This window comes from Fukomys damarensis, unplaced genomic scaffold, assembly GCF_012274545.1.
Source record: "Fukomys damarensis isolate Sample0158 unplaced genomic scaffold, DMR_v1.0_HiC HiC_scaffold_37, whole genome shotgun sequence".
Taxonomy (NCBI): Eukaryota; Metazoa; Chordata; class Mammalia; order Rodentia; family Bathyergidae; genus Fukomys; species Fukomys damarensis.
The window spans coordinates 60,723,061-60,750,134 of NW_022900949.1; the positions used below are offsets into that span (position 1 = coordinate 60,723,061).

The 27,074-nt window shown below is 37.8% G+C and overlaps 1 protein-coding gene and 1 long non-coding RNA gene across 2 annotated transcripts in view; one reads left to right on the forward strand and one right to left on the reverse strand.

The window, feature by feature from the left end:
- The window catches only part of Gfm1 (G elongation factor mitochondrial 1), a 44,356-nt gene extending 25,879 nt beyond the window's left edge, over window positions 1-18,477 (reverse strand). Inside the window, exons 1-10 of the mRNA XM_010636922.3 lie at window positions 18,282-18,477; window positions 17,131-17,283; window positions 16,077-16,209; window positions 15,211-15,415; window positions 13,081-13,197; window positions 11,514-11,664; window positions 8,339-8,496; window positions 7,449-7,533; window positions 3,712-3,849; window positions 1,132-1,233 (exon numbers count right to left, since the gene is read on the reverse strand). Coding sequence (XP_010635224.1) covers window positions 1,132-1,233; window positions 3,712-3,849; window positions 7,449-7,533; window positions 8,339-8,496; window positions 11,514-11,664; window positions 13,081-13,197; window positions 15,211-15,415; window positions 16,077-16,209; window positions 17,131-17,283; window positions 18,282-18,371 — 1,332 coding nt within the window. The 5' untranslated portion in view covers window positions 18,372-18,477. The remainder of the gene's footprint in view (window positions 1-1,131; window positions 1,234-3,711; window positions 3,850-7,448; window positions 7,534-8,338; window positions 8,497-11,513; window positions 11,665-13,080; window positions 13,198-15,210; window positions 15,416-16,076; window positions 16,210-17,130; window positions 17,284-18,281) is intronic.
- Window positions 18,478-18,584: 107 nt separating this feature from the next.
- On the forward strand, window positions 18,585-22,023 carry LOC104871100. The gene is made up of 3 exons (XR_782742.2): window positions 18,585-18,641; window positions 20,888-21,192; window positions 21,958-22,023. It is a non-coding gene; the product is annotated as an uncharacterized LOC104871100 (long non-coding RNA).
- The last annotated feature ends 5,051 nt before the right edge of the window (window positions 22,024-27,074 follow it).

Here is a 27,074-nt window from a genome sequence, read left to right on the forward strand (position 1 = left end):
GGTTCTAGAATCTTTATAAAGATATCTTATTTATACAGGTGACATTTTATTTAATTAGTCACAGTTCTGAGAAGCAAGTATTAGCCTCATTTTATAAATAATGTCTCTAAAAGACTAGAAGGAAGATAAAATAACTTAGCTAAGGGCCAGGCAAATACTTCCCACAACATTCACTCATGTCCCATTGCAAATGACAAAATATGCAGATAAGATCTTATCAATAACACAAAATGTTCCTAGATCTCAAACAAAAATTGTATAGATTTTTGTAGTGTTTTAAACTAACAGACTATACCCAAGGTTATTACAGAATATGTTATACCAAAAAACCTCTTATGATAAATTCATCATATGATACAGGCACTCTTAAAGTGGTCATCTGGTAGAGATAGACCAGTCCTTATGGAAATGAGCTATGGTAGCTCACCTGATCCCTCATGCATGCCATGTCCCTTCCTACTGAATTCAGGTGCGGGTTACCCTCATTAACAGAGGATTATAGTACAGGAGACCCTGCCCTCCTAACAGGGGCATAAAAGTGGAATGAACGAAGGAGACTCAAAGGGAGGAATTGCCTGACCAAGCTCTTCCCTCAGGATCCTGCCCTAAGAAAAAGGGACCTCTGAATTCCAAACGGCGGGCTGTCCGCAGGAAGTCTGACTGTCTAATCTTATCTTGCCCTCTGAGCCTGGCTATGCCTGTCATCCCCAAGTCTAGTCTAAATGCTCCAGTCTAGTCTTAAAGTTCTACAGGTGCTAGAGGGAATGGTCTACTGGAACTAGCCTGATGACAACAGCAACAATTAGAAAGGCACCCATATTTGGGACACAGAGTTCGGGGTGGAGGAGTCAGAGCTTCACGGTCCAGGTGTTACCTCTAGAAATTTCTCCTCCACTTTAATCTTTGGAAGATTATAGAATTTTATTCAAAGAACAAGCTAAGTTAGCTTATACAAAGTATTTCTCCAATTCATGTTCAAAGAGCTACAACCAACAAAGAGCCTCAATGAACTTGATGCCTGTGGCACTAAATGAAACTTCTGTAGTTGTTCTTCTGAAGTACTAAATGCACTACATAACCACAGACTTTTGAAATTCAGATAGAAAACAGCTTTGAAATTAAACAGCTTACCATAGAAAGGCCACTGTTATCTTTGCTTGTGAATGTGTCTCCACTAGCACAGTCAACGCCAAACAAGGCACAGATGTCTCCAGCATATACTTCCTCAACATCCTAAATAACGCAAAAGGATACTTGCAAGTAATACAAATCCAGAGATAATAACTACGAAGTCAATGCGCAATAAATACAACGTATATGTACAACATAGCATTTCTCACCATCAATGCTAGACAGAATAAAAATGCAACCCCAACAAGCACCCTGTGCAAGACTGATCTCCAACTAATCTATTTAAAACACCCATCAACAGCCAAGATTTTATTTCAGGTAAAGAACTCACACCTATGGCTTCATTACTTGAAGGATATACGTACTGACAAAATATAGTGTCTCACAGTTCTAAAATTATTTTCATGGATTTAGAAAGCACACACTATGTGTACTGGCACAGACAATGTAATCATATATGACAGATGTGTATATATATATATATATATATACACATACACATGTGGAAAAATTCACAAAAGAAGTTCTGAAAACAGAAGCAGAAGAATGGGTGTGCCCACTGTACCAAAAATATTTTTAATTTCTCACAGACGCAAACATTCAAGTAAACACAGGAATGTCAAGAACAAAGCACTGCTGCTTCCCAGTTTCCTAGTCATTGTCCTTTCATACTGACACTTCATTCATCAGCCGTAGAGGCAGTTAACAAGTGAGTGTGTCTTCTGTAATGGTTATGCAGCGGTACACATCTCCATCCATCTGGCCCAAGAAACAGCTACGAGAATCATTAGTCCTCCTGGGCTGCCTCCTGCTGCTTATCTCAGAAAGCATCGAAGCTCTTCAATTTTGAGACTTCTTATTTATTTTCCAAGACAAAAGCTATGGTTTCCAGAAACTAAGATTTTGCCTAGACAAATAAGTTTCTCTGAGAATATAAAACTGAATTGGAGAAGGGTAGAGGTGGAGACAACCTCACACATTCAGTATTCCTGCAAAGGCCTAACAAATATAAAGACCCGATTCAAAATTGGGCATCTGAAATGAACAGACATTTCTCAGACAAAGAGGTAAAAGCAGCAAGTAAATATATGAAAAAATGTTCCATGTCACTGGTCATTTGAGAGATGCAGATGAAAACAACACTGAGATTCCACCTCACCCCACAAAGAATGGCTGCTATCAAGAAATCAACCAGTAACAAATGTTGGCGGGGTTGTGGGGAGAAAGGAATCCTCCATTGTTGGTGGGAGTGCAGACTGGTTCAACCACTATGGAAATCAACATGGAGATACCTCAAAGAGCTGGGACTAGATGTTCCATTTGACCCAGCCGTAGCTCGGCTGGGTATCTTTCCAAAAGAATTAAAAGAATCATATCACAGTGACATATGCACACCCATGTTTATAGCAGCACAGTTTGTAATAGCTAAAACTTGGAAACAGCCCATTCACCCATCAGTTGGAAACTGGATAAAGAACATGTGGTATTTCTATAAAAATGGAATATTACTAAGCCATAAAGAATGAGAAATTAGACTCATTCATAGGAAAATGGATACATATTGAGGATATGCTCCTAAGTGAAATAAATAACTCACACATGTGTAAATACTGAATAGTTTCTCTGGTGTGAATAAACTATAATAGTACATAAGATCCTAATGATATAATGGACAACGTGAAATAGGAAGAAAGGGGCTAAAGGTGTAGGGAAAGTGGGAAGGGTAGGGGAAAGGTAATAAGGGAAAGGAAAAAAATATGAGAAAATGAAAAACTGGAAATGAAGTGATTGTAAAGGGGGAGGGAGGAGGGGTGAAGGGAGGGCAGGGACAAGAGGAAAAAATGAGAACCAAGACCTGTCATGTAGAGGTACAAGATCCCAATGATGAAGGTAACTGTACCCTGTACCTAAAATGTACCAATAAAACTCAATGAGGCAAAAATAAATAGATAAAGAAAAAAAAAAAAAAAGACTACAGAAAGCTAAGAAAGATTCAGAGCAATCCAAGTCTTAAATCAAAGACCCAGGGGCTAGATCTTGAAAATTTTTAAATCTTCATGTGGTTTCTAGTTCCAAAATGGCCATTTTTAGGATTCTATAATAGGAGTGAAAGCTCTAGGGTTAAACAGGACTTTCATATCTGTCACATTTAAGAAAGCAAAGCCAGGGAACCATATGAAAAATTATGCATAGGTTTATTACTCTCACTTAACTTGAAGAAACAGTTCTACTATCCTTCTTACCTATTAAATTCTTTGTAGCCCTCAAGTGAAGTGCTGAATCTTGTGGTGATCCTTACAGAACTAACTGTTCCTTTTCTTGAAACTTAGCTATTTAGGAAATAATGCTAACTTACAAACAATGGTACAAAAGGAGTGCTTAACCCCTGACAATGAAAAACTGCACAAAAGTGCTACATGGGAACAACAACACAGCTAAGGAAAAAGGAAGAAGCAAGGAAAAATGTCCATGCCACCAGAAGTGATTTTTCTAGTGGGACTCAGGATACCAAGAAGACAGGTCCAGGTCTACTTCTGGGCATGAGAGGAGCGTCAGACCACGCTGTGGCCACATACTTGCCTCCATCTTGTCAGCGTGCATGCGCACCAGCCGCTGCACCCGCACCTTCTTCCCAGTCCTGGTGTTATAGATGGTGTCACCCTTCTTCAGCTCTCCCTGGTAACTGCGGACATAAGTTAACTGTCCAAATCGACCTGCCTAGAAGTCAAGGTTGGGTACAGCAGAAAGCATTGGAAGAAACAAGATTAACATTTGAAGCAAATTATTCCCTTCTAATTTCAGTAAATTCTTTTAATACACATTTGTTTGCTGCTACACATGAAGCACTATGAACAAAAATAAAATCACTTAGATGGTTGCTGTTTAGCCACCTATTTGGTGTCACAATCTAAGACACTTCTTAAATGTCCTCGAAAATAAGTTACCGGAAAAAATTTTAACTGTTTAAGTGTCCCTTGGCCTTCTAGTACTGTCTCGTAAGCTCAGCTTATATATGAAACAAAAATGAGGTAGAATGGCTGAAAAGAACACAAAAATATCTTTAGAAGTATACCACTTATCTAAAGTTACTTTTGATAATTATGTAGAAAATAATAGAGTTCTGTGAATGACTAAACAGGCTAACAATGACTAATTAGATGTAAATTTAAAAGTTGCCAATTCTTAATATGTTAATTATGCACTTAATACCACAGCAATTTAAATCCCAACTGAAATTTTTAAGTAACTGAATAGTGATTTTAAAATTCATTTAGAGGAATATATAGGTAAAAAAAATTTTTCAAAAACTATGATAATAAGAAAGTAACTCTGATATAAAAATATTAAATGCTCAAAAATTCAACACAAATTAAGCAAAGCGTAAATAGCTAAAGTGTAAAATACATTTGTTAATAAATAAGTAAAGGAAATATGACAAATTGATGGAAAAGAATAGGACTGTTCATAAAGTGATAGCTGGTGTTCTATTTGGAGGCAGAGAAAGATACATTAAAATTCCACCTTGGGCCGGGGATTTAGCTCAGTGGTTCGGTGGCCTGCCTTGCAAGCGTAAGGACCCGAGTTCAATCCCCGGTACCCACCCCCCCAGAAAAATTACAAAACAGAAAAAACAGCATATAAATATATGTGAAAACATTCTTTTTAGAAATGATGTAAGTTGACACACATGACTATTAAATCAGTGATCATTTTTATGTAATAAGACAATACTAATATAAAGATTTCATCAAAGTGACCTACCACATTACTTCTGAGAATGTGAAAGTAATCGAACAATATAAACCATGAAATACTATAATACTGTAATATTCTATACTCAATAATCACTGGCAATTGCAAACAATTTTGGGAATCGAAAAAATAGTCCTACATGCATATTTTTAAAGCTACATGAATAAAAATTTCACTGCAATGTTATATCTAGTTTTCAATGTTATTTCTAGTTTTCCTCATTTGAGGATATTATAAATTTTTTTAAATGGGGAAAAAAATCCAAAAGTAATTCTACCACATAAACAAACTACTTTTAACACTTTCAACATATCCACATGAAGCCAGGCAAGGTAGCACACACCTGTAATCTCAGGAGGCTGAGGCAGGAGGATCACTGTGAGTTTGAGACCAGCCTGGGCTACACAGTGAGTTCCAGGTCAGTCTCAACTACATAGTGAGACCCTCTCTCAAAAAAACAAACAAACAAACAAAACAAAACAAAAAAAACATATCCACATGGATCTCACTTAAAATATTTTGAACAGGAATAACAACCTAACAACAATAAATCCAGTGCCCAATATGCCTGAAGCATCTGTAGCTCTAGAGAATAAGGAAGTATTCAAAAAAGTACTATGTTGGAAGATGTCAGAAGAACACAGGAACTAAGTGAAAGAGCTCCCAAAAGCTAAACCTGGCCAATTGAAGCAACAAAAATAACATACAACTGGATTATAACTCAAAGTATAAAGTAAGTAATATCTACAAGTTCACAGTGATATGATTGACTAAAGAAATAATTCAATGAGGAAGGAGACAAATCTCCCATACAGAATAACTCCAAGTAGATTAAATACATACAGTTGCCTTAGGGAGGGAAAGTATTATTTCCCACCCCTTAAGTGTGGGTTAACAATGTTGCCTTCCTTCTAAAGAGTGCACTAAAAAAGGTGGACAAGGTGAGGAGTAACTTTACAGCAGAGAAATCTGACAAACACTGCCAGTCATGGGGTCAAAGTTACATTAACAGTGATGAGCCATGGTGAAAGTCTGTGCCTTTGGTACAATGTGACAAGAATGACACTTCACCTCTGTGGTTATCTTCCTATGAACACACGATCACAATCTGATCATGATGGGAACATCAGAAAAATGCATGGGACATTCTATGCAACATGGCAATGTCATGAGAAACAAGGAAAGCCTAAGAAGCTGTAACAGAAGGTCTAAGATCCCAATGATGAATGGCACTGTATTGTATACCTAAAAAGTGCCAATTAACTTGATGAAAAAAAAAAGAAACTGTGACAGTCTGGAGGAGCCTAAGGAGACAAGATAACTCAATGTAACATGGTACATGGATGGACTACTGAGATAGAAAGGTGACAAAGCAAATACTAAGGAAATCTTAGTGTGAACGGGGTGTGGATTTGTGAATAATGATAGTATATCAACATGGAGCCATTAATTATGACAGTTCATTAATAAGAAATCTGGGAAAAGGATATATAGGAATTCCCTGTACTATTTTTATAACTTCTAAGTATCTAAAATAACAACTTCATTAAAAAGAAAAAACCACAGGTATCTTTCCATGTCAAAAAATAAGCATCTCAACATAACTTTTAAAGTCTGAATAATGTTCCACTGTGAGATGTATCTCAGTTTCTTTACTCCAACTGCAATCAATATCTTGGCAGTTTTAAAAGTACGAATTTATTTTTGTAAGCCAAGATAAGATAAGCAAATTGATACTACCTTTCATTACCCTCCATTAGTTTCTTGGAACAAATTTATAGAAGTAGACCCACTATTACTATAATAGTAAAGACCAGGAAAAATATAGACATCCAATAAGCAAAAATTTTAAGCAAATTATGGCATGTCTACCTAAGAAAGAGCCGGGGATTTAGCTCAGTGGTTATGCCGCCAGCCTCATAAGTACAAGGTCCTGAGTTCAATACCTGGCACCAAAAAAAAAAAAAAAATCCTTACATCACAGGACCATTTAGGGCCGGGGATTTATCTCAGGGATGCTGCTACCTGCCTTACAAGTGTAAGACCCTGAATTCAATCACTGGTACCAAAACAAACAAAAAAACAAACAAGTGCACAAGAAAATATGATAATGCAACTGAAAAAAATCTAAACTATACTATTTATATAAACACAGACCATTTCCATTATATTAAATGAAAAACGCAGAATAAAATTTATAGATAGTGTGTTTTATGTAAAAATTTTTATTTTAAAGCAGCAAAGAGAGCCAGGAGTGGTGCCACACACGTATAATCGCAGCACTCAGGAGGCTGAGGCAGGATTGCCACAAGTTCAAGGCCAGCCCAGACTACAGAATGAGTTCAAGGACAGCCTGAACTCTGTAGCAAAACCCTGTCTCAAAATAAAAACAAAAACAAAACAGCAAAGAGAAGAGACAAGAGAGTGTATCTCCTCTAACAAGAAACTAGCACCTTAGGGTTAGCACTTCAGAAATTCTTTATCAATTTTTCTACTTTTTCTATTTTCCAAATTTTTCAGGGTATAATTATACAGACACTGGAATACACTGGAAAGCAACTTACCTCCAGTTTGAAAGCCAGGCCTACAAATGAGTGGGAACTGTCTCTTTTGGAGTTCATTAGAATTTTGGTTTTCTCTCGCGAGTCACTTAAGAATCAAAGAAAAATAAATCTATGAGATATAGGGTTATGACAGTTGATGTTTCTTTTATGCCAATCTACTATAACTACATTATCTGAGAAAAAAACATGTGTGTTAACTAGTCCTGACCTCACACACAAGTAAAATTTCACTGAAACAGACCAATGAGAATTCCTAGGTCTTAGTTACTATGAAAGGACCAGCACAGACTGAAAAACAGAAGTGGTCTGGTAGAGCAAAAAAAAAAAAGAAAAGAAAAGAAAGCGAAACATGGTGGCGCGCATCTGTACTCTCGGCCCTCTGGGAGGCTGAGGTAAGAGAACTGCAAGTTGGATTCATGCTTGGGAAACTTAACGACCTAGTGAACCCAGTCTCAAAATGAAAAAAACAGAAACAAACAAACAAAACACGTATAAAAGAAAAAGTGCTAGAGATGCAGCTTAGTGCAAAAGTCCTATCCTCATTTGGGAAGGGAGTAGGGAGTACTGAGAACGTTTTTTAAAAGTTTGTTCCTTAATGCTTTTTAAAGGAAAAAAAAAATATGACTAATCAGCTGGTCTCAATAAGATGTTCTATTGATATAAATGTTGACAGCAAAACAAATCATCCTTATAACTCACAAATAATACAGGATACAAAAATTGGTACAGTGAATATTTTCCTATATACGAAAATTATCACTCAACTAAAAATGGTCAATTTTTATAAATTATGAAAACAATTACAAAATTGCCAGAACTACCCTTAACTGCCTTCATGGTGCATTAAGTATTATTTCTGTATGAGCCAAGATTTAATTGCCAAGACTTACTCCTCCTGATTGAGAAGAGCATAATTCTGGACTTCAGATGGATTTGGGAGGTATTCTAGAACAGCATCCAAAAGGGGCTGAACTCCTTTGTTCTTTAAGGCACTTCCCAGAAAAACAGGAGTAAATGATCTACTTAAAGTAGCTCTTCGAATTGCAAGCTACAAAAAAAAGAAAGAAAAATCAATGCTTAATTAATGTTAACATTATATTTTGTGTTTCAGGCCGAGTATAACGCAACATATGAATAAAATAAACTTATGTGTTTGGAGTGCTGGCTCTAGTGGAAACTAAAATTAGAACCCAACAATTTGAAGCCAAAATACAAAGGAAACAAAAGTCATTTTCTTTTTCTGGGCCTGGAAGTGATTTACTATACACGTGCTTTCAATACTTTTAGAACTGCTAATTTTCAATTCCGCTAAAACAGTACATTGTATACACAGAAAATAAGGCACATGTAACAGTGCAAACTGTATGCTTGTACCTGTGTGAAACCAAGAGAAAGATAATTTATATATATATTTTAAAGTTCCTGGAAATGCACACCAAGAACTGTTCAGTGGCAACCTGTTTTAGGGAGAGGGCAGAGAACTAAACAGATGGGAGAAGAAAGTAGCAAACCTTCATGTTTTGTTTTGTGGTAACCGAGACTGAACTCAGGGCCTTAACACTGAGCTACGTCACCTCCCTATTTTTCCTTTTTGTTTTGCAACAAGGTCTCACTAAGTCATTAAATTGCTGTTGAACTTGATTCTTCTACCTCAGCTTCAGAAGTGCTGGGATTACAGGGGTGTGCTACCATGCCCAACTGGGAGCTTTTAATACATACACATTTTGAAAATATTTAAACCATATGAGAGTACCAGCTACTAAAAACATTTTGGGGGCGGTACTGGAGATCAAACTCAGGGTCTTGCATTTGAGAGGCAGGTGGTGGCAACCACTGAGCTAAATCTCCAGCCCAATTTTTTTTCTTTTTAAAAGAACATACACTCAGGAAAGCAGAAAGTACAAATGACTCATAAACCAAAGAACATGACCATAGCAGCCTCTAAACCAAGGATCCTAGTCCCACACCAAACCTCCAGAGAGCTCTATTAATGTGGTCTGCAAGTTGAGCAGACCTCAGAAAGCACATGGCAGAGCTTTAGCTGTAACAGCTGGAAGGGGCCAACAACAGGGCTGGGCCATAACAGAGCACAAATATGTAGGCAGCATACAATTATTTCTCAGGTCTAGTGAAAAAACTCGTTAGCCCCAAAAAGTTTACAGCTAAATATATATACCCACAATTTCTAAGCATCATCACAATTTAAAGTAGGATAATAAGAAGCATAAAAAGGGGGAAATATGAAAGGAAAATAAGCAATTATTATTTGGTACTATCTTTTGCTAGATCTCTAACCACTCAGGCTACCACAGGCCATTTGGTCACACCGACTTTCCACCTCCAATATGCAAACAGGGATATACAGTAAACTTAGCACACTTATTTTACATCTATAAAACAAACACAAGAGGGTGGTAGATAAATGGAGAAAAGGAAAAAGTAAAGTGATCCTTAAAACAGTTTACCAAAAAGTTTCCTTTTTTTATAAGAAATAATTTCATACTAGAAAGCAACTGCCTTTACACTGGCCCAATAAAATACCCAACCACAATTCAGAAAATAAAACATTCCCATGTATTCTGTGCAGCGAAGAATAAGTACAGCAGGATTGAAACTTTCCATAGAAAGGTCTGCTCACAAGGCTGGCCATTAGCTAGGAACAGGGAACCTGGATTTCAGAAGAAGTCTCACAATTCTCAGAAATGACAAGAATGGTTCACCGTGCTTACACTGTTTGTACAATGTGATGTGTGCTAAACTACTGCTTTCCATGTGTCTGATTCATTATCGATACCTTGGGTAAAATGTCTTATATCTACCTGATCTATGCTAAGTGCACCAAGTGGTTTGGGAAAATCAACATCAGGTTTTCTTTTTTTTAATGATGGTAAAAATACATCAAAGATAAGAATTTACCATTTTAACCATTTTTAATTGTTTCATTCAGCAGCATGGAGGACATTCATAAAGTTGTACAACCATCCCACTATCCATCTTCTGAATTTTCTCATCATCCCCAAATAAACTATATCCATTAAGCAAGAACTACCTATTCAACGCTCCACTACAACCCCTAAAAACCACCATTCTACTTTCTGTCTCTATGAATCTGGCTATCGTAGGTAACTCAAATAAGTGGCATCATAAAATAGTTGTCCTTTCAAAATTTGGCTTATTTCATTCAGAATGTCTTGAAAGTTTAACCAGGTTGTAGCATATATCAGAATTTTATTCCCTTTTAGAGCTAAAAAATATCCCTTCGTATGTATATACATTTTACTCAGTCAGTCATTAATAAACATATGGGTTATTTTTTATGTTTGGTTACTGTGAAGGGTGCTACTAAACCACCTATTTGAGGCCGTTCTTTCTCTTGGGCACTCCTTCCAGTGTGTGATCCCGGACCTCCAGTTTCATTTTCTAAGGGGCTGCCACACCGTTTTCTACAGTGGCTGCACTCACCTCCCCACCAGCAGTACACAGGGGTTCTAACTTCTCCATACCCTTGTCAACAGTAGTTGTTCTGCATTTGTTTTTCCTAAGACCCTTCCTCAAATGGTTTTGATCTGCAATGCAGAGCATCCCTTCATACACTACCTATCTGTAGTTCCTATCTATATCTTGTTTTGGAGAAATGTTCATTGAAGAACTACCTGTCTTAGGGAGGAATCTTCTCTTTGTTTTTATAATGATGAGCAATCAAGTAAAAGAATCTGTAAGGCTTTCTGCTATGTTTCCAAACATTATTGCAGTGTAACTACCAACATTTAGTCTGTAATCATTCACCAATCTCATTTCTTAACCTGTCTTGTCAATGTAACTTTATTTATATTTTTAATACACCTAACAGGATGATGGCTTTTTTTTTCCTCATAACTCACTACTTAAAAAAAAAAGTAATATGGCAGGTCAAGTATTTTTCAGGGATGCTAATTATGTTACACAAACTTATTCAGATTTCATTAATAAAGCCAGTGCATAAAAGCATCATTTCCCTTTCCACACACACACACACACACACACACACACTTTTGTTAATATAAGACTTATTTTGAGAGCACCTGCCTTTAAATCAGAAATTGAAGGGATTTTTTCTTCTAGGAACAGTTCACCAAGCTGCTCGTCTGAATTGGCAACACACTCAATCAGCTCCTGCCGATGATCAGCTGCCACCGCCTTCAATTCAGCTGGGATCTCACCATAGCTAACAATCTGACTGAAAAGACAGACGTTTTATTTTAACACTCTTGGGATATTTAATTAGATATATAGAGCACCAATGAAAAACATACAATTAATAGCTAAAACAGAGCTCTGATTATTTGCATTCAAATGGCAGGGAGATACTGTGTATCTTTAAGGACAAAAATACTTAAACAGGAAAAGTAATATGCTCAAGGTTATACTACTAGTAAACAGAACCAAGATTCAAAACAGCCCTCGATAATGAGAAAATGATAGTACCCTTAATTTTGTAACAGACATATTCTATTTTTCACCATGTAAAGTTTTGCAGAGGAGAATAATAAATGTCCTAATAATATACTTTTATAATGACCAAAACAATGGGTTGGGAAAATATCAACTAAACTAAAAATTAAAATTCTTTTAGTATAGCTATAGGTTTTTACAGTATTCAAATAAGAAAACATACAAAGTTTAGAAAATCATCTAAGACACTTATTTCACAGAGAGCACTAAATTAGCTAATCATCACCTCAGATGAAGTAGCTTCTATTATTTATATTTTCAAATGACGAAAGAAACTTAAACAAGCAAAGGAACTTAACCAAAGTTAAACTACTAGTAAATAGAATAAGATTCAAAGCCAACCTGGCTAAAGTCCATCTGAACTCTTTAAAATTCATGTCAGAGTGCTTTCCAAATACATATACAGTGCTCTGCGGCTGGTGGAATGTATATCTAGAAGTCCCACCTGTGTTCTCATGTTTAAAAGCTTCAACTTTAGAAACATGTGCCCTGATAATTCTTGGACAGAGAATTCATTCATTCATTTAAAAATTTTTTTTGAGTTCTTATCATGCATCAAGAAGTTCAAAGGGCTGAGGACATGGCAGTGGAAAAAGGAGAAAAATAAAACCACAATGATGGTCTTACATTCTAAGGAGTGAAAAATAGATGCTGTCAGGACTCAGTCAGACAAATAGCAAGAGAAACACTTTATCTCCTGGACAGCCTCCATCATTTTTCTGTCTACAAGCTGGAGGATCAGACAAATTTTACAGTTCACTGATCACAATGCCAGGTACCCACCCGTCAGATCTACAATCCCAATTCCACAGCAGAGAAAAGAAACCCCTCAGCAAGTACCTCTCAGACACTTTTTAAAAATCACCTTTAGAGAATATTCTTCCAGGCACATTTCAAACAGATACTACCTATGCTTAAAGAAATTATCCTTTCTTTATTATTTTTTTAAAATATAAAACTTATTTTTTTGTAATTAGTTTTATTGGTACATTTTAGATATACATAATGATCATATTCATCATAGTGATTTTGTACCTGCAAATGATGTATCTTGATTCTTTTTTCCCCAATCCCCCCCCTCCCGTTGATTCCCCCCTTCCTCTCATTTAAAAAATTTTAATAGTGTATTTTGAGCACTTACCCAAAGTCTCCATCAAAATAGATGGCTCGTTCCTCAAGAAGATCTATAATACCTTTAAAATTACCCTCCAAACCAATGGGTATTTGCATAAATGCTGCATTATGATTTAGTTTAGACCTGAAAAATAAAAGTACACTAGTTTATCTCTTTTCTTCTCTCAAATTCCTTTTGAAAGGACAAACATAAAAACAGATCAATAGCAGAGATTGTAGACATGCACTAGCAGGTCAAAATGAAAATACAAAGCTGCTGAGAACAAACTGACAACCAAATGCAAAGAGGACAGGAAGACAGAACCCCACTTGGTCAATAAAAAACACTAGAAGGGCTGGGGATTTAGCTCAGTGGTTCTGCTGTCTGCATTGCAAGCGCAAGGTCCCAAGTCTGACAGGTACCAAAACAAACAAAGAAAAAACACTCTCAAATATATTTTCTCATCAGATCCCTTGACCATGCCATCAAAAGCTGAAGGAAGAACAACTAGTTGAGTGGCTGGCCAAGAAATTAAAGGACAATAAAATACCTGGGCCCACAGATCAACTGAGAGCGCAAAACTAAGCAGAACTATGCGAAGAGAGAGAGCTTTTATATGAAACCTCTTGGAATGGGTTGCAGAGTCAGACACTCATCATCAGCCTCAACAAGATGCAACCACTGAACACAAACTGCTTACCAGCAGAGATTCTCTCTCACTACAGAAGAAATATGCTCCAGCTACCAAAACTTTAGATCACCATTCATAACTCGGACAGAGACCTAAGATTCACTAAATATGTGAAGGTAACCAATAGCTTGCAGGAGAAACGTGAGTTCAAGAAATAGTACTAACTTCCAGGAAGAGAATCACTGGAGGAAAAGAAGTAAAAATCAAAAATTTGAGAATTACCTCTGTTTAAAAAGTGTTGCAATAAAAGAGTTTATAGAAATTAATTACATAACTTCAAGTTGGTTTTTTTTTAAACAGACAAGCTAAATAACAGGAAAGACAAACTAATAACAAATTTATGTGCAAGAATATTAACCTCAAGAATTCTCTCATGGCCCCGTGCAAAATGAAGCAACAGATACCTGAAAAAGAATACAGAAAAAGGTACAGAAAAGTAGGCCAGATTCAGAAGTTCTAAAATCAGTTTGATGAGTTACGAAATGAGAAAACAGATAAATATGAATCAAATAATGTTCAAAATAATCAAAAAATGTTGAAAGAGAATGTTGGAATTCAGGAAGCCAGTGGAAAGAGTTCATCTACTGACAAAGAGAAGTAAAATAAAAGCAAAAAGCGAGATTTCAATTTTACCAAGAAATATTACAAATATCAAAAAACGAAAAACAGCATTTTCACTTTCTCAAACACATCACTTCCCTAAGTTTTGGTTTTCTTGTCATTAGATACATCACTTTTACCCTACCCACTCCCACAGACATTACTACCTACATCCAGCAGCTCTGCCCTATGGATCTTGAGCAGTAACTCTATGGATATCCTTGCTTCTCTGCAAACAGTGAACTGTGAACCAACAGCTCACTCTAAGTTTTTGTCCCCCTTTGGTACCGGGGATCAAACTTGGATCCTTGCATTTGCGAGGCAGGGGGCAGAACCACTGAGCTACATCCCCAGCCCTCTAATCTTTAAAGGGTAAGTGAAATGCACTGTGCAAATGTAAAATGCTGGAAGTATCACTGGGTTAGATCTGGTACAAAGAAAGAGGTATTGCTGTTCTAGCAAATACATTATCTTCTCAAAGTGAGGCATACTACTTACGAGCATTAATTAATATCCCTCAAAGATTAAAAGGAAAAAGATCCTCCAGGTTTGTCTAAATAAAATGCCAAATGTTTCTAGAATCTACTCTAGATTACAACATCTCTAATATACCAGTGAAAACTGTTAACAGTTTTCTGAAGTCATCTTCAAACTCCCTAAAATTTAAATTAGATTCTCCTCATTTTACAAACAGTAACTGGTAAAACTGTACCATAAACCAAACTACTGAACTCAGTGGCTCCATTTATTAAGTTACATAAATAAGCTTTTCAATGTGGAGAAATTTAAGGATAAAGTTTAATAATATTGAATTAATCATCCCTCGGGATATAAAGTTTGCCTCTGTTCTTTCTGACACTCAATACCTCATTTGCTGCAGGGCCCTTGCTGGGTTGGAGCCCAATCGGTCCAATTTGTTAATGAAAGTTAAAAACGGAACATTGTAGCGCTTCATCTGACGATTAACAGTCATGGTCTGACACTGTACCCCTCCAACCGCACAGAGAACAAGGACTGCACCATCCAACACTCTTAGGGCTCTTTCAACTTCTATTGTGAAGTCCACATGGCCTGAAAGAGACAAAGTAGCACGTGAGGATTTTGAAAAGCAGTTTGAATTTTTAATACACACACTATTAAGTTTTTGTGGCTCTGCTAATTATATATGTCTTCTAATTAGAATGTGGATTCCTCAGCCCATGAGTATCATTCACCCACCATCAAGTCCAGGGTCCAAAAAGATGAGTTCTAAAAAGTATCAGGCGGCCAGGGATTTAGCTCAGTGGTTCCACTGCCTGCCTCACAAGCGCAAGGACCCAAGTTCGATCCCCAGTACCAAAAAAACAAAAAATAAAGATAAAAAGTACGAGCATAGAGAATTGCATAGGCAATTCTAAAGTCAAATGGAATATCTAAAAAGAAAGAACCTTCCCACTTAACTTGTTTTCATTATTTTTGAAGGAAACCACACAAAGACAAAATGCTCTAGATCCCATATGCATCTTCTCTAATAGGAATGCAGTATTACCTCTTCACCTGATACTCAAAAATTGGGTCACAGTAGAACAAAGAACTAAACCTGCTTTTGCCAAAATAAGTTACAAGAGGGCTGGGGATTTAGCTCAGTGGCACTGTGCCCACCTTGCAATCACAAGGTCCTGAGCTTAATTTCACATACAAAAAAAAAAGATGATCCAAAATAAGTTCCAACAAATCCAAGAGTCTAACGCACCAGGAGTATCTATAATGTTGATATTAACATCTTTCCACATGGTATAGGTGGCTGCTGACTGAATAGTGATTCCTCGCTGTCTCTCTAGTTCCATGGAATCCATGACGGCACCAACTCCATCTTTACCTTTCACCTAAACACAAACATAGCAATTCAGATTTCTCTGTCCTTGTATCTCAAGAAAAATATTCACTGAAATGGAATTAAAACACAGACTTACACATGTCCAGATAAAAATAATTATCAAACTATACCACCTCATAAAAACAGATACAGGAACACAGGTTTTGCCCCGTCTTAATTACCACTGCTTGCTCACTGCCGCCCTCCGGAGATGTTAGGTCGATGCAGTCGCTCTGGTCTTGGAGCCAGCCGCGCATCCTCACCCCTACTCTTACCCACCAAACTCGTTAGTCCCTGAGAACACACCTTTTCCAGCTCTGCTCCATGTGCACTGTGAGGCATGAGTGGGAAGGAGGCCTTTAAATCACATGATTTAACAATGTGTTCTTCAACCAGAGAAATATTTTGAAGTGAAGAGTTGTTAGTAATACAGTGATATCCTCAGAAGTTTCAAGGTTTTTAAAAATATTTTTTCTGACATGCATTTTAACTGAGTTCATATATATCATTTAAACCCATTTTTTCATTAACATGACAAACACTGATCCATCCTTAATAGCATATGAAGACTATTTTAATAATTGTTTAATGTGTGCCATAACTGGCTGGGGATTTAGCTCAGTGGTTCTGCCTTCTAAGCACAAGGTTCCAAGTTCAACCCCCAGTACAAAAAAAAAGTATGCCATACTGACTTAACATTTCCAAAGGACAATCTGTTCAGGATAGTTATAGTGGTGGCCTCCACGTGGACTACTCAGACTATTCCAAGCCAATGTCAGCTACCCACCCTGTGCATGTGACTTCGGTTAAAGAACTACTGCTACCATTGTTCTAATCTTTCAGGTTTTGTGAAATGTATTCAACCCTAACTATGAAACAATCAAAATCAAGCTTTAATTAATCTGGAGTTGGCCACTGATGATGGAATCACCTCATGCATCTGTGCGATTCTGCCAGTGTAGTAAAGCACCCGTTCTGTTAATGTAGTTTTCCCAGAATCAATGTGAGCTGAGATTCCAATATTTCGGATTTTTTCATTAGGAATTATCCCTGATGAACACCATCGGCAGAAATTCCCATTAATCTAAAAACAAAATAAGAGCTCAATTCAATGCACTTTTTATGAGACAGCAGGCAATTAAAATGTGAATGGTGGCCATCTTTCCTCCAAAGAATCTTAACGGACGTGAGAAAGGCTGGAAAAGCAGAAGGTGAAATGTTTTAAACTTGCAACTCCTATAACAACAGCAGAGACTACAAAAGAAAACAAGATATATTCTTTAAAATTAATTAATTAAAATAAAATGGGACCAACACCATTCCAACTTATGATTTGAAATTACACACTGAGGCTGACAAAAATGGGAAAGAGCCTAAAAACTGGTTTAATAGGAAGCATAAACCTTACCTCAAACTTTACGTTTTTACCTCAGTGCCTTACTGACTCTGGCAAGGGTCTTTGTGGACTTATCTGCCATATGCAGTGCTGACAGCAGCTCCAAGACAGCACCCACCCCCAGAAGGTTTCAAATTTCTTTCTCATAAAAACAATGAAGTGTTTTTTCAAAACTTTACTAAATGAGAGAAGCTGTATTTTATATAGACATAATATATACCTCTCCCTGCAGAAGTGCACGCCCAAACCGCACTGCTGCCATTTCTGAGAAGAGGCGAAAGAACTTGGAAAAGGTGACTATTAGATGAAACGTCTGCTTCAAAAATACAGCTGATTGGCAACATGACCGAAGAAAAGTACTGTGATTTAAGCACTAAATAACCAGGATAGGCTGAGAAAGGGCAGTCACTGACATAACAAATCAGAAGCCCCAGGTTCGGCCCTGGAGACTCACTTTTCTGCTTGACCCTCACTCAAATAACTTCTCTTGCGATATACAATATAAAAAAAAGTACAAATGAAGGGCCCGCCCAACCTCCCCGGGCACTGAGAAGCTGCTCCTGGATGACGGGCGGACGTGCAGGTAGGCAGGAACTCTCCAGCACCGAGGCAGGACGGCTCGTGGTTACAGCTGTCGGCAGGAGGTCCCGGGCAGGACCCTCGCTCGGCCTCGCAGGGCCCCATACCTGCTTCCTCTGCCAGCCCAGGGATGCAGGGATCCGAAAGAGCGGCCGGTGACCCAGAGCCACGGCCGCGGCGGACCCCAGCATTCTCATAGCCAGAGCAAAAACGCGGAATCCCGCCGCTCAGAGCGAACACTGCACCAGTTCTCAGCGCCGAGTGCTCAAAGTCACGCCGGCTACAAGGGCCGGGAGAGCACTTCCGGGGCGAAGGACGCGGAGGCGGAGAGAAGCGGCCAAAGGAAGTGGAATCTCCGGACCCAAGCGCAGCGGCGCCTCCGCCGCACGCGCGCCCTCTACTGCTGTGGAGGACAAAGTGCAGCCGCCTTGCTGAGCTCTTCTGCCACCCCGGAAGTCGTTACCTTTGTAAGGGGGAGGTGTTCCTTCATGGTTTTAAAATGTTCCCTGTGTATAACAATGTAGACTCTAAACATGCTTGTTTTGCCTGATACAAGAACTGTTTTGAACAGAATTGAAGTAAAAAAATAATCAAATTACAGTACAGTATTACAAATATTAAAAATAATTGTCCGTAGGACGTTCTTGGAAGATAACGTGAAAAAAGTAGATAAACTATGAATCACAATTTTTCTCATTTCTTGCTTTTGCTCAGGGTCAGACTAGCTTTACATACACCCAGTCCCTGTGGGAGACCACATCCTTGATGCTTCCACTTGGATGTCTTAGAAGCATTTTAATTTAACATGTGCAAAATTGGGCTTATATTTTCCCCAAAGCCTTAGTCCAGCAGTCTTTTCATCCCAACGTGGACACTCCGTTCTTCGAGTTATTCTAGCCAAAGATGTCGACACCCTACAGATGCCACATGCAAAAATATATCAGCATGGCCCTTTCTCCACGGAATTATCGTACCGGCTTCTTAACCGCTGTCTCTGCTTCTACTCGTTCTGCCTTTTGGTCTATTTTCAACGTTGTAACTATAATGATCCTATTAAATCGTACCAAGTTGTCTCTCTGCTGAAAGTACTCCATCCAGTGAATTAATTACTGTTATCTCTGCGTTAGTGTAAATTCAGTGTTTTTTATAACTAAAGACTCTGAAATGGGTTTCCCTCCAACCCACGAAAGAGCCCAGGAGGCCATGCTTGAGCAGTTTTTCACTTCCTCCTCCTTTTGCCCCACACTGGCCTCCTTGCTGATCCTCACCTTACGAAGTATGGTTCTTTACTCTCTTCTCACTTTTCAAATGGCATCGACTGATGCGTTCTCTACCCAACCCTGCTAAATCAAGCCCCTTTATTGTCATTCTTGTTCATCTCAAATATATTCAAACATTTTACAAATCTGTTTATTGTCTGATTCTCCCAAAGAGGATCTGAAAAACTAAAATTTTAGTTACACATTTGGTCCTTAAAACTACTAGTACTAGTATAATAATTTTATACGATCAAAATCCCTTTAAAAACATCTGGATTATAATTTTATCTAAACATTTTACATTTTGTGTTCTTACACAATTTGTGTAGTGATTAATTACTTGATTTCTGACATCAATTGGAAAATTTAGAATGTCTCCATCGTGAAATGTTCAGTCTTAGTTTTATGCCAACTAGAATATTTTATTAGCACTAATTTTGTATAATAAAACCTGAAAGGAGACATATAGTTGCTTTTAAATATTAATTCACTACAGTTTTCTCAAATTCATCTGCTTATCAGAAATATTTGTGATTAAGGATATAGCTCAGAAATAAAACACTTGGCTAAAATGAAAGCTTGGGTCAATCTGCAGAGAGAAAGAAGGCACTTTTTTTTTTCTTTTTGCAATGCCAGCGATTGAAACCAGGTCTTGTTCATGATAGGCAATGCTCTATCACTGAGCTATACCTCCAGCCCCTGCTTTTTAAAAATATGACTTATAAACCATATATTCATAATCATTACATATTTCAAAGCTTTTAAATTAAATTCATTTATCTACATTCTTTCAACAAAAGCAGCACAGATACGAATTGTTGAGGCAAAGAAATTACCCAGAGTTCAATCAAAAAAGAGAAAGAAGCTGGGCATGATGGTGCATGCCTGTAATCCCAGCGCTCGGGAGGCTGAGGCAGGAGGATCACTGTGAGTTCGAGACCAGCCTGGGCTACACCAAGAGTTCCAGGTCAGTCTCACTAAGTAGTGAGACCCTATCTCAATCCCCTCCCCCCCAAAAAAACAACAAAGAAAGAGAAAGAGGTGGAAAATATGAAAAGATGAATAGATACAGGGGATGCTATTTCTCTACCCACATCAAATTCAATGTTTATTCTCTCTTCAATTTAGTTTTGATATTTAATCCATCCACTGTGATACTTTGACTTTTTCAGATATTTTTGTCTATTTGGACTAGATATTTCTGTTTTACAGATATAAAGGCTAAACTTTTAATGCCAGTTTATTTTCCACTTCTAAAAGTTCTATTTGGTTCTTTTCAACTTCACTTAGTCTTTATGGTCTCTTGTTTCCTGCTCAAATTTTAATGTTTTTTTATTTCCTTTAAAATATTGATCAAATTTTCTGTGCCAGATAATTCTTATATAGCATTATTTCTATATCCATTCTTTGTAGATACTTGTTATTTGCCTGTTTTATGACTTTCCTTTGAGCAGATTTTCCTGCAGACTTTCTATGATGAAAACCACCCCGTTCCATAGAAGTGAGCCATATTCCAATGGCTAAGTCTTACTGTCACTAAAGTAAAATTCTCTGCAACTGCAAAGAAACTAGGACTCTGATGTCACTCAAAGGGGACAATGACCACAAAAGAAGGATCGTGATTTTGCTCCTAAGCAGAAATATTCTCGTTCCATGTCGAAATGGGAGATGCTATCTATATGACTGCAATTCAAGAGGTGGAGCTCCAGAAGCACCAGAAAGCTTGGAATTTTTTATACCAGCATTACCACAGTAACAGGTAATAACTTCCAGTTGTGTAAGGGTGCACTTTTGGTGGATAGAGTTTTTAAGACAGAAAATGTAAACAAGACCAAAGTTTTTCACTATCATATCACAGATAGGGTCCAGAGAATGGTCAGGAACTCTTTATAACCTAAAGAATAAAGGCTAGTTTTATTTGACATTAAGGTATTAAAATATAAGGTGTGATTAAAAACTAGAACATTTAATGGACAAGGATTTAGCACAGTGTTTCCGCCACCTGCCTCGCAAGCACAAGGTCCCAAGTTCCATCCCTGTACCAAAAATGAAAACAAAACAAACTAGAAGACTGAAATTTAAAATTTTTATTATAGTAAAAGACACACATTCCCATTCATTGCCCTCAAAACACTCCCCTTGCTTTGAACAGACCTATTATTCGTGCCACTTTCCGAAATAGTTCTGCAAATTCTCTTTCGTATCTTTACAAGGTGTGGCAAAAAATACAGCGAATGCTGATGCTGGATACCATCCCACAGAAAGGCAGGCTGATAAAAACATCACAATGTGTCCTCACCTGCCTTGTTCATTGGATCTGGCCCAGAGTGACTTCTGGCTCTTCCCCAAAATCAAAGTGACCACGAAAAGTAAACATTTTGAATCAGTTCAGGACACTGAGGCAGCTAGGACAATGTCACTAAAAACTCAGGAAAGAGGATTTGTGGGAAGCAATTCTAGATGATTTGGGGAAAGAATCATAACATAATTAAATCATGATTAGGCCTCGTCTTCCCGTCCACAGGCCAGTTACGTATGGCACATGGACACAGAACTCCGTCTTTGCCTCTGGTCACAGCTAAGCCCACAGTGGTCCCATGATGCCCCACGGCAGGACTGTACCGGCTGGAGACAACCTGGGAGGAACCACATCTTCATCTGCATGGCTCCTCATGGTTCTAGGATCATCACCGGCCACTTTTGTTTTGCTGATGTTCTGGGTAAAGGTGTGGCAAGCTCTGGTTCTAGGGTCCTTGCCACCCAGAGCAGCATGGGTCAGGCTAAAACTCACTTGTTTAGGTCTCATTTCCTATGCATTATTAATTAATCCACGTTGTGCTGTCCCGGCCCGCAGGAGACTCGGACCTGAGGCAGAGGTTCTAGCACCACCCCCTTTTCCCTGATCCCAAGTGTTTAGGGAACGGCTTCAATGAGGTGGTGAGAACGGTGGGCGGAGTGCGTTTCAACTGAAGGGGTTCATGGCAGTGTATCACTTACTGCAGGAAACTGGGGTGTGGGGTATCGAACTCAGGGCTTCGTGCGGAGACAGACGGTGGCACCGCTGAGCTAAATCCCTGGCCCTACTGTAAAAGTTCAACTCACTGCTGCTTCCAAAAACCACACCCCAAAGACATTAAAAGTTGACACTATGGAACAGATATCATAAGCAAATATTAGCCGAAAGAAGCCTGATATATCCATATTATAATAAAATATTTAAGGCAAAAATGATTACTAAAGAGAGACTACTGAATAATAGAAATTTTAATTACCAGGAAGAGGTTTTAATTTAAGGTTATACATAAATAATAAACGGAATGGCAGCGAGTTCTTTTTTTGCATTCTGTGTATCTCAGACTGGACGTCTAAATGCTGCAGGTATAGAAGAAATAAGGAAATGAGGAAAGGAAGGAAGGAAGGAAGATGAGAGAGGAGGAGGAGGAGGGAGATGGAAGGGTGGGGAGGGAGGAGGACGGCAAACAAAGACGTCACACCTCACGGGAGGAGTGGCGGAGCTGCGCCCGGCCGGCAGGAACCAGGCAGTGCCCTTCTCTGCCAGGCAGGGGCTCTCGGCCTTCTCTGGTCTGCGACGGTGTCTCAGTGTTTTCTGCATTTCATGATCTTGACAGTCTTGAGGCAAACTGGCAAAAGTTTTGGTAGAATGTCCCGCTTACATTTTATAATTTTCAACTTCTCAAAGAATAATATAAGAGCTTTTATAAAAGAGACGGTATTTTATATTTACATTCTCGTTTGTGCTTCTGTCCAGTGATAAAGGAGATATAACTGCGAAGGTTCAAGGCTAAATCAAAATTAAAACAATTCTGTATCTATCACCTACGGAGCCAGAGCGTCTTTCTTTTCATTGCACTATAACAGAGGAACAACTGAACACGGGTAAAGGAAGGGCTGGGGATGGAGCTCAGGACGGTATTTTATATTTACATTCTCGTTTGTGCTTCTGTCCAGTGATAAAGGAGATATAACTGCGAAGGTTCAAGGCTAAATCAAAATTAAAACAATTCTGTATCTATCACCTACGGAGCCAGAGCGTCTTTCTTTTCATTGCACTATAACAGAGGAACAACTGAACACGGGTAAAGGAAGGGCTGGGGATGGAGCTCAGGGGTACGGCCACCTGCCTCACAAGCGCAAGGTCCCAGAGGGTAATCACCTCTTTGAAATGCAAGGATTTCCATTAATGCAGCTGAAGGGAAAGTTATCATTTATCACAAATTAAAGAAAATGGCTACTGTTAACACTTGTTTCAGGATAAAATTGAAGCAATTTTAGGGAAAAGCTGGAGGCAACACCCACGTCCATTTCCAGCAATTTAAGCTGGCATTCAGTGCACACAATTTTAGTACATTCTAAATAGAAGATAATTTAAATAAAATTGTACTGTAGTGTTATGGCTATTATGGGACATATTTAATAAATGATGCACACTAAACAAAATAAGTGAATACTAAAACAGAAAGGAAGATCAGTTTATATTTGTTTCAAATGATAATGGTTAAATGGCCGGGTGTGGTGGCACATGCCTGTAATCACAGCACTAGGGAGGCTGAGGCAGGAGGATCGATGTGAGTTCAAAACCAGCCTGGGCTACATAGTGAGTTCCAGGTCACTCTCAAGTACATAAGTGAGACCCTGTCTCAAAAAAAAACAAAACAAAACAAAAAAAAAAACAAAAAACATGTTAATGGTTAAAACATGATTTCTATAAAAATAATTATTTTCCTGCAGCATAATGTATTATTAGCAAGCCTTAAGTCTTATTTGAAAATGTGTAAATGTGTCACACTATTAGAATTTATCTTTATTTCTCTTTATGAAAAACTTGCATAGTTTTGCCATTTTTAGGCCCTAAGTAAAACTACTGAAAAAATTATATACATATAAGGCCACATGCAGGACACTTACTGATTGTGGCGGTCCAGCCGTCACAACACGAACATGCCTGAGTTGGGGAGTGAGGATTGAGAAAGGAAAGAACCCTCAAGCCCGAGTGGAGACCAAGAGAAGTCTGATTTATTTTACAGAAACAGCTCCTTTTAAAGGCACATCAACAGGAAGCACCAAGCAATTATCTTTATCTTATGCAAAGATCAGATTTCCTGACTCCTACAGATAACATCAGATCTTTGGCTATCTCTTCTCCCCATCACAGCGATCAATCAAAGAACAAACAAATTTAACAAGCAGAGTCCTTGAAAAGGAAATGTTACACTGTATCAATGCCTTAATTGTAGAAGAAGTTATTTTTCAAATGTCAAACGCCAGTGGGCCATAACTGGCCCCCACAACTGCTTTTTATTTTTGTTGTTTTTTGTTGGACAGGGTCTCCTTACGCAGTCCAGGCTGGCCTTGAAATCCTGGCAATCCTCCTGCCCCAGCCTCCCAAATTCTGGGATTACAGATGTGTGCCACCAGGCCAGGCTACTGTCTGATATTTAATCTGTATGTCACACATTTTGTAAACGCCCACTAAGAAAACATCATGGCATAAGAAGAAACATATACACACACACATATATATATATGGAAATGTTATGTGATACTAAACACATAATTTACCAAAGTATGACTTTGGATTTGAATCTAATGATTCAAGTTATCAGTGTAAAAAAAATTTTTTTTTTTTTTTGGTACCAGGGATCAAACTCGGGACCATGTACTTGAGAGGCAGGTGATGGAACCTCTGAGCTAAATCCCTGGCCCATCAGTGTTAATTATTTAGACAAAAGGAGAATACAGTATCTATTGATATTTTGCTCTATCACATAAATTTATGCAAAAGTGTTATTTAAAATTTACATTTAGCTCAGTGGTTCTGCCGCCTGCCGGCAGTGTGTGGCGGCTCACGCCTATAATCCTAGTATTCCGGAGGCTGAGGCAGAAGGAACACTGAGAGTTCGAGACCAGCCTGGGCTACACAGTGAGTTTCAGGGCAGGCTGAACTAATAGTGAGACCCTGTCTCAAACAACAACAACAATGACAACAAAAAACAAAAACAAAAACCTTGCACCTATGGGCCGGGGATTTAGCTCAGTGGCACCTCGCCTGCCTCACAAACACAAGGTCCCGAGTTCCATCCCCAGTACCCAAAACAAAACAAACAAAAAAACCCCAAAACAAAAAAAAAACTTACACCTTATGACAATTTTCCAGTATATTACATTACTAACATGCAACTTTATAGATAAAATGACTATTTTTACTAATATACATCAATTAATTTCACTTACAAAATGAATTAACCCATTTGCATCTTATTTCAGTGACTAAAGGCACAGAAAAGGAAAATTATCTGTTATAGAATATAGAAAATTAGAGGACTTATGAGCACAATCACATAATTTTACTTCTAACTTACTCAGAATGACATATTGGATTTTTTTCTCTTAAGCAATAGATGTAAGAGTTCTGATATTTTTATTCTTATAAATTTCTTCCCTAGCCTTTATAGAAATAAATTAATGTGTGAATTTATGAGTATGAAAGCTAGGTTGAATTTTTTAAATGGTGCAATTAAAAGAGCAACAATTGAATTATTAAACACTTTGTTAAAAAACACACATAACCCGCCTAACATATTTTAAGATCATCGATCATCATTCCAGTCTTCACACTAACAAATACATTTTTCTAAATGTCAAAAAAGGGTAAAGCAGAGCTCCTTCAAGGATTCTCCAACCTTATAAGGTTAATCTCAGAGCAGACTACACCTGTTTGTGGCAAAGAGCAGAAATATGTTACTTTAAGAAGTTAAAGAGAAAAGTGAATATAAACTCTTTTGAATGTTAAGAATGTAATATAACAGCCAGGAATCTAGCTCAGTGGTTCCACCGCCTGCCTTGCAAGCACAAGGATCCAAGTTCCATTCCTCGTACCAAAAAAAAAAAAAAGAAAAGAAAAAAAGAAAAAGTAATATCAAACAAAAAATAGTACATAAAGAATTATATAACAAGAAAATTTGTGTATATTAGCAATTTAAACTTTTTCTTTAAAAATAGACTGATTATTGGCTTTATCAAAATAACTTCTAATTTCTGATATAACAATACAGTTAGTTTTGATATATTATTTTTAAGACTTCAAGCTAGTTGGCTATAGAACAGTATAAAATCTTATAGAAACCATTTAAACCTCTATTAACATCACGTTAGAATAATCTTTTATTTGTTTGTTTGGTTTGCTTCTTCTGGGGCTTTTTTGTTTGTTTTTGTAGTGGTTTGCTTTTTCTGAAATAAGGCCTCTGCATGTAGCCCAAGCTGACTTTGAAATTGTGTTCCTTCTGCACAATTTCTGGAGGGTGAGGGTGGTGAGTGTGTGCCGCACACACAGCTCGTATCATTTAACACAGGTTGTTGAAAACTGGATCATTTTTAAGATTTTATGATTTTACTTTCTCATAACTACAGATGATAGAACCAGCTCTATAATCAATCTTCATAAATGTACAAGAATTGTTAAATTGAGCCAACACAAAAGTAATCTGGAAAGCAAAATCAGGATATGACTTTCATTGAAAATCAAAGTTTTATTCCTAAAGTAGGAAGACTACAAAGCTAGAACTTCCAACAACATTCAGATAACAGAAGAAAGTTGCAAAGTACAGTACTGATTTAACAACA